The sequence below is a fragment of the Mizuhopecten yessoensis genome, unplaced genomic scaffold (genome assembly GCF_002113885.1).
Source record: "Mizuhopecten yessoensis strain PY_sf001 unplaced genomic scaffold, ASM211388v2 scaffold715519, whole genome shotgun sequence".
Taxonomy (NCBI): Eukaryota; Metazoa; Mollusca; class Bivalvia; order Pectinida; family Pectinidae; genus Mizuhopecten; species Mizuhopecten yessoensis.
The window spans coordinates 1-9,219 of record NW_018479657.1 but is presented as its reverse complement, the minus strand read 5'-3'; the positions used below and the strand labels follow the sequence as shown (position 1 = coordinate 9,219).

General features: G+C 35.8%; 1 protein-coding gene across 1 annotated transcript; it reads right to left on the bottom strand.

Moving 5' to 3' along the window:
- Nucleotides 1–542: 542 nt before the first annotated feature.
- On the bottom strand, nt 543–6,846 carry LOC110441117 (N-acetylated-alpha-linked acidic dipeptidase 2-like; the record flags this gene model as incomplete). The annotated part of the gene is made up of 7 exons (XM_021484217.1): nt 543–1,288; nt 2,131–2,223; nt 2,925–3,006; nt 4,472–4,637; nt 5,531–5,620; nt 6,142–6,232; nt 6,749–6,846. Coding segments are annotated over 7 exons (840 nt in total), but the record flags the coding sequence as incomplete, so codon positions are not given.
- Nucleotides 6,847–9,219: the final 2,373 nt, after the last annotated feature.

Genomic DNA, 9,219 nt, shown 5'->3' with positions numbered 1-9,219 from the left:
AATTATTTAACTGGTTACGATAAAATGTTAACTAAATCTAACATCAACCGTTTGTCAGCGTTAGATGCAGGTTGTTATTTTGATGATGATAAGTGTCCAAATATCAAAACATTGTTGCTGTAGTTCAACTGAAGAGTGCTACATAAAAGGAACTTGATAGAAATATATCTGACATGTAATTAAAACGTGCACGGCTCTCATCTTACTAATGTTTAGCGATCATATTTATAGCGAAACCACATCTCAAGCTGTTACAGAGTGTGGTTCAACGATATTGGACCCACCAAGACATTGTACAGAGCGGGGTTCCATTGGACCCACTAAGACATTGTACAGAGCGGGGTTCAAATGGACCCACTAAGACATTGTACAGAGCGGGATTCCATTGGACCCACTAAGACATTGTACAGAGCGGGGTTCCATTGGACCCACTTAGACATTGTACAGAGCGGGGTTCCATTGGACCCACTAAGACATTGTACAGAAATCGCCACGGTGTTCAGTAGTTAAACACAACCAAACTCACTCGTCGTATTTGGTAATTGATCCTTTGTTTAATTCATTATAACACTTACATTCTCTCACATTGTGTAACATCGGGTTAGTATACTCGTGTATATACATATTAAACATGAAATAGTGACACGTTCAAGTAACCCTATAGTGTTTTATACATACAAGTTTAGGTTCCTGATACTTTAAAACAATATATGGTAAAGCATTCATGATCAAATAACAATCATGTATGTAGTCAAGTAGCACTGAATATAAAAGTGAACTTCCTGTATACATCAAATATGCGACAATGATATTGAAACATTTACCTATTTATATACAATTAAGTGTTTAAGATTACGTGTATTAGACACAGCTCATAGTCGGGTAAACAGAGATTCGGCAAAAGATTTTACGAACAAGTCGTACGTCTGATATGATGTGTATCATTAAGATTTAAACACTTTCTGGGATATATTTACAATGCGATAAGGATTATTATTTACATAAAAAGCTTTACGAGATATGTTTTACAATGAGACCATGTGACATTGAAATAAAAGTTTGTTAAGGTTAATCATGGAGCTCCGGCATAAACGTAGACACCTCCCGCAGTGTTGACTGCGCCGAGCGTATTGTAAATACAACCACAGAAAAATGGTGCTTTACAATCTCCCATCGTGCCTCTGTGTCGGCTTCCGGAATAGACTCGATCTCGAATAAAGCGTCTACTAGACCTGGAAAACTGCTTCCGGCGTAAGAATCCACACTACTCTCGGCAAATAGGATGTGTCTGAAGTCAAGTAGAGCAGAGAGTACATATACACATTTAACATGTTTTAGATTAAAAAAGGAATTTGCAATTTCTAACAGATATATATTAAATTTCGACTTTTGACTATTAAAACGGTGGTACGCAAAACTTCATCCCCGCGAATTTCTTTAAGTAGGAAAACAAGAGAAAACCGAAATGATAACACCTATAAAATTTGGTAAGAGAAACAGTATGCCAAAAATTAATTACACTGCACCACAAACAGTGTTTGTCAGATTGGTGTCAGCTACAACTGAAACAGATCTAGAGGTGGCGGTGCGTTCAACCCATCAATTCAAGAAAATAGTCCATGGATACCATTGAAAAGGTACAAAGCAAAAAAGACGAGTTCCGGAAGGGTAAGCGTATTTCTGCTTTATCGTTGACACTCGCCATGTAAAATATAGGTCAAATCCAAACATTTTCGGAATAAACCACAATATCATACATTAATATATAATTAAATGCATAATATATTCTAAAAGGCTTTGGCTAAAGACAATACAGTGATTTGTATACTCACAAACAACTTATCTCTACTAAATATAAAGAAGCAGTTCATAAATCGTTTGAAGCTGAATGCTACATTTTGTGATATTTCTTAAAAGTTAAAAAGCTGTATTTCGCTGGTAAGTTTTGCATTCGACTGCAACAGTCGTTCTATTTTTGGAAACACACTAAAATTCGTATTGCTTAAGACCACGCTGTTCTTGTCAATAGACTGATATATTCGGTTGTGACAGCCAACCATAACACAGAAAAAAGTATACAAAAATCTGTATCTAGGTAGCACTTTGTCTGTTTACAACAAAAAAACTAACCTGGACTGGGGTCGACCTGGTAGTCCCGCGGGATCCAAAAACGCCCGCTCCATGAGGAGCAGCTGGTCGTTAATACGGCGAATGGCGAACGGGCTATAAAGCAATTTTTGAAAATAATTATTGGTTGTGTCTATCTGACTGTAAAGAAGTTTCTTAATGGATTTATTGATAATTGCATACGGCTGAACTACGAAATAAAACATATGTATTTTACAGAGAAACACCTCAGCCCTTGACATGGCAGATGCTCCCTGTGACCCTTAACCTTGACCAGATGTTCCCTGTGACCCTTAACCTTGACCGTTGACCACCAAATTGTAATCAGGTGTTGATCTTGATGTTACCTTATGATGTTTATGAGATACGTGAGGTACGCAAATCATTTACCCCTGTTGTATGTACAGGTTATGTACAGGTTATGTACAGGTTATGTACAGGTTATGGCAAGATTGCAGTGGAAAATATCTAAATGAATAACTCGAATATTAAAGCAAAGACACGCTACCAGTCATAAATCAAGATTTTTACGAAACAGATGTTAGTGATGCGATTTATACATGCAATACTAACCACATTTATTAATTATATACAAATCTGTCAAAGAATTTCGGGAATCGTCTAACAAGGAGGTAGTCATATGTAGCATTGTCAACGTTTATATAGACCAATATGATGATTTGTTTATCTACCATCCACTGAATGTGAACAAATTACAGCATACTATTTAACATAATGTATTTTGAGTATACTCTATATAGTGATTAAAACTTTATAAAGAAGAAGGAATAACTTACTCATTTTTGTTTACGTTGTCAATTAAAGTTTTGAATGTCTCTGCTTCAGAAGAAAAATTGCCTGCTGCCTGCTTTATCCAATCTAAAAAATGTAGACCATCATGATAAGAAAAATATACAACAGTGTATTTCATCGTCAATTCACATCACATATACCAAAAGACAAAATATATCACGTTGTCAATACACAAAGACGAAATGTACCACATCGTCAATACCCAAAGACAAAATGTATCATATCTGTAATACACAAAGACAAAATGTACCACATCGTCAATACACAAAGACAAAATGTACCACATCGTAAATACACAAAGACAAAATATACAGTGTCATATGGTCAATGTACAAGGACAAAATGTACTACAATGTCAATACACGAGGACAAAATGTACTAAATTGTCAATACACAAGGCCAAATGTATCACATCGTTAAAACACATGGACAAATGTATCACATCGTCAATACACAAAGACAAAATGTTCAGTGTCATATTGTCAATACACGAGGACAAAATGTACTACGTCGTCAATACAAAAGGAAAAATGTACTACATCGAAAGTACAAAAAGACAAAAGATATCACATCGCAAATACAAAAAGACAAAATATATCAAATCATCAATACAACAAGACAAAATGTACCCCATCGTCAATACACAAAGACAAAATGTACAGTATCTTATTGTCAATACACAAGGACAAAATGTACCACATCGCAAATACAAAAAGACAAAATATAGAACATCATCAATACACAAGACAAAATGTACAGTATCTTATTGTCAATACACAAGGACAACATTTACTACACCGCCAATACACAAGGACAAAATGTACCACATAGCAAATACAAAAAGACAAAATATATCACATCATCAATACAACAAGACAAAATGTATCACATCGTCTATACGCGTATGTGTCAATACTAACAGTAAGAACATCATCGGAACCTCACTCTCAAACTCTACATGTTATGGAGTTTATCTGACCTTAGTTTTAGTTCCTATTTCTGAACGTTTTCTAAGTATACATGCAAGTTATTGATTGACATATTCCAAGTGTGAACTGCCGTGATGTCTACCCCAGTTTAAGGTATCATTTTCTTTATATATTGACCTAGGATTCGTTCTAGTATGTTACTGTGCGGTACTGTGTGGTTCTGTGTGGTACTGTGTGGTTCTGTGTGGTACTGTGTGGTACTGTGTGGTACTGTGTGGTTCTGTGTGGTACTGTGTGGTTCTATGTGGTTCTATGTGGTTCTGTGTGGTACTGTGTTGTTCTGTGTGGTACTGTGTGGTTCTTTGTGGTTCTGTGTGGTTCTGTGTGGTACTGTATGGTTCTATGTGGTCCTGTGTGGTTCTGTGTGGTTCTGTGTGGTACTGTGTGGTTCTGTGTGGTACTGTGTGGTTCTGTGTGGTCATATGTGGTACTGTGTGGTTCTGTGTGGTACTGTGTGGTACTGCCTCCAAAAGACCTTTGACAAACCTGCTATACGTAACATAACCTCTAAGTTACTGAAATTTATGACCAACTACACTTACCAAAGTTTATACCTTGACTTCTTAGAAGTATTCCGTACTCTGTGTCCAATGTGTTGACCAACGCCTGTAGATTGCTAGCAAAGTCTGTCACATCAAAAGGAATTATGAGAGAGTCTGCAAGACTTCTCACCAGTTCGGCCGTAGTTTGAGCTACAGCTTGGTGACTCTGTAGAAAGACAAAGCATACATTAATACAGAGGTGTTCCCATAAGTTCAGGACCACACATGAGTATCTTCCTAAACATTTTGGGAAATAGCGATAATGACCACGTATGAAATCTATCAAATGATTCATTAAAACTGTGAAAATAACACAATAAACGTTATCTACATTGTACTAAAACTATAAAAAAAAAATACATATTAAATNAAAAAAAAAAAAAAAAAAAAAAAAAAAAAAAAAAAAAAAACCATATTAAAAGAAGGCAAATTATCCCGATGTTTCTGGACAAATTATATTGCCGTTTCCTATCCGCTAGACGGCCTGAAAACTAGCATGTAACACTATGATGTATTCAGTAAGCATTCAAAATGACTGTATGAAATGTTTTTCAGGGAGGATATCATCCTCTGCTTTGTCGACAACTCCCGCAAATACATCTGAGGAAATCATTTACAGGCACGTATAAGATTTGGTATTAGCAGCGTAACATCATACATCAAATGTTATATTTTAACGTGATGTCGACACGAGGAGAAAGCTGTGTTGATACCGGGGGTCTGCGAACAAAAGGATGATTTCTAAATACTAATATCTTATAAAATATCTCATTGGAAATAGGTTTTTGAACGGAAGAAGTTAATTTGTGTTATTGAGTCATATTTTCAAAGAACGAGCATACTGTTTCAAACTTAATAGCAGGTCAGTTAAAAAGTACAGATAGATTTAAAATAAATAAAATTGCATTTTATTTGGTTATTAATTTCATTTAATTCTGTTAACATTTAACATAAAGTTGTTTTAGATTTACTCTTTGAAATATCCACATGTCAAATGTTTTCATTTTTAATAAATTCTTTGTTAAACATGTCTCTTTTAATATTAAAGACTGATCTTACCTTGAATCCCCTATCTATGAGCTGGTCCACAGCGTAAAACGTCTCGTACATAGTATGGTACAGAGGATAGGACCCCAGTTTGTAGGTATTCTGTAAGAAAACAACTTAAACAATTATCTTCATTATCATTAGAATAAATCTTTGCGATATCAAATGTCTCTTTCACACTTACAAGAGAGAAGTTTCTTGAATGAGAATTAATTATTTATTAAAAAGAACATGCCGAGTCGGAAGTTTCTTTTTGTTTCATAAGAAGCGTTACACAACATTAAGTATGATATTTCAACATATAACACTACATTATGTTCAGCTTACCTGATCAAAAACATACATGGACAATTCTTGTTAGTTTTATATAATTTATAGAGTACATACACGGACTATCCCCGTTAGTTTAATATAATTCATAGAGTAAGAACATAGCTTATACGTATACCTGATCACAAACAATCGTATAATTTATAGAGTAAGAACTGAGCTTACCTGATCACAAATTACATGGACAATCCTAGTTAGTTTCATATAACAAAAATACACTAATAATTCCAATTAGTTTATATTATTTATAGAGTAAGCATACATGGATAATCCTAGAGCGGGACTAAGCTTACCATGTCGTACGTGTACTGGAAGTCCACACATGGAATGCCAGCGTGCTGTATAAACCCAGCATAGTCACTGCCCGCACCGAGCGTCCCAATACTGCTCCCCAGGGTAAAGATTCACACAACCACATCGGTAAAGGTTCACACAACCACATCGGTAAAGGTTCACACAACCATTGGTAAAGGTTCGCACAAAGACATCGGTAAAGTAAATCCATGGACATCGGTAACAGAATGTATGGGACAGGAGAAAATAAAAATAAAAACATTTAGTTACATTTTCATTGTGTTAACAATCATTCCATTCATCATTTTAAACATATAAAGAATATTCATTTACATTTCCGTTGAATATTATGTATACTTTACGAGTATGATAATTTTCTGATATACCGCCCCTTAACTGAAGGGCATTCCATTACAATGGTAAAGCTTTATCGGAATCCATAATTCTTGCATCACTTCAAGCATATGTTTCAATCTTATGTTAAGTACAACCTTCGTGAAACGGTGATTAAGTTGTTTGACAGTGAGTATAGGTCAGATGTAATATTTCTGTCCTAAACACTACACTTGTGACAAATTTCGAGGTGTTCGATAACTGTATACTTGCTGTGGTTTTGATTTGTCCTGAACAGGGAAGCTCTTCAGCCATTTATCGTAGACCGTATGTAAACCTTGGTTCACGTCCTCAGCATCAGGATTGGGCACCTACCAATAACCAAAGGATATATATCTCTTACAGAACTTCACCACCAACAATTAACATGATTGGGCACCTACCAATAACCAATGGATATATATCTCTAACAGAACTTCATCACCATCAATTAACAGGATTGGGCACCTACTAATAACCAAGGGATATCTATCTCCTACAGAACTTCGCCACCAACAATTGACAGGATTGGCCACCTACTAATAACACGGGAATATATATCTCTTACAGAACTTCACCATCGACAATTAACAGGATTGGCCACCTACTACCTACTAATAACCAAGGGATATGAATCTCTTACAGAACTTAACCACCAACAATTAACAGGATTGTCCACCTACTAATAACCAGGTGATATCAATCTCTTACAGAACTTCACCACCAATAATTAACAGGATTGGGCACCTAGCAATAACCAATGGATATATATCTCTTATAGAACTTCACCACACTAATAACCAAGGGATATATATGTCTTACAGAACTTCCCCATCAATAATTAACATGATTGGCCACCTACTAATAACCAGGTGATATCAATCTCTTACAGTACTTCACCACCAACAATTAACAGGAATGGACATCTACTAATAACCAAGGGATATATATCTCTTATAGAACTTCACCACACTAATAACCAAGGGATATATATCTGTTATAGAACTTCACCACCAACAATTAATAGGATTGGGCACCTACCAATAACCAATGGATATATATCTATTACAGAACTTCACCATCAAGAATTAACAGGATTGGGCACCTACTAAAAAACCACCAACAATTAACAGGATTGTCCACCTACTAATAACCAGGTGATATCAATCTCTTACAGTACTTCACCACCAACAATTAACAGGATTGGCCACCTACTACCTACTAATAACCAAGGGATATATGTCTCTTACAGAACTTCACCACCAATAATTAACAGGATTGGGCACCTACCTATAACCAATGCATATATATCTCTTACAGAACTTCTCCACCAACAATTAACAGGATTGGCAACCTACTAATAACCAGGGGATATATATCTCTTATAGAACTTCACCACACTAATAACCAAGGGATATATATGTCTTACAGAACTTCCCCATCAATAATTAACATGATTGGGCACCTAGCAATAACCAATGGATATATATCTCTTATAGAACTTCACCACCAACAATTAACATGATTGGGCACCTACCAATAACCAAGGGATATATATCTCTTACAAAACTTCACCATCAACAATTAACATGATTGGCCACCTACTACTCACAAGGGGATCTATATCTCTTACAGAACTTCACCATCAATAATTAACAGGATTGGGCACCTACTAATAACCAAGGGATATCTATCTCCTACAGAACTTCACCACCAACAATTGACAGGATTGGCCACCTACTAATAACCAAGGGTTTTATCTCTTACAGAACTTCACCATCAACAATTAACAGGATTGGCCACCTACTACCTACTAATAACCAAGGGATATCTATCTCTTACAGAGCTTCACCACCAACAATTAACAGGATTGGGCACCTACTAATAACCAAGCGATATATATCTCTTATAGAACTTAACCACCAACAATCAACAGGATTGGCCACCTACTAATAACAAGGGGATATATATCTCTTAAAGAACTTCACCATCAACAATTAACAGGATTGGCCACCTACTAAAAACCAAGGGATATATCTCTTTTACAGAACTTCACCACCAACAATTAACAGGATTGGCCACCTACTAATAACCAGGGGATATCAATCTCTTACAGAACTTCACCACCAACAATTGACAGGATTGGCCACCTACTAATGACCAAGGGTTTTATCTCTTACAGAACTTCACCATCAACAATTAACAGGATTGGCCACCTACTACCTACTAATAACCAAGGGATATCTATCTCCTACAGAACTTCACCACCAACAATTAACAGGATTGGACACCTACTAAAAACTAAGGGATATCTATCTCTTATAGAACTTCACCACAAACAATTAACAGGATTGGCCACCTACTAAAAACCAAGGGATATATATCTTTTACAGAACTTCACCACCAACAATTAACAGGATTGGCCACCTACTAAAAACCACCTACTAATAACCAAGGGATATATATCTTTTACAGAGCTTCACCATCAACAATTAACAGGATTGGCCACCTACTAATAACCAGGGGATATTTAGTTTTTAACAGGATTGGACACCTACTAAAAACTAAGGGATATCTATCTCTTATAGAACTTCACTACAAACAATTAACAGGATTGGCCACCTACTAATAACAAGGGGATATATATCTCTTAAAGAACGTCACCATCAACAATTTACAGGATTGAATATCTACTAATAACAAGG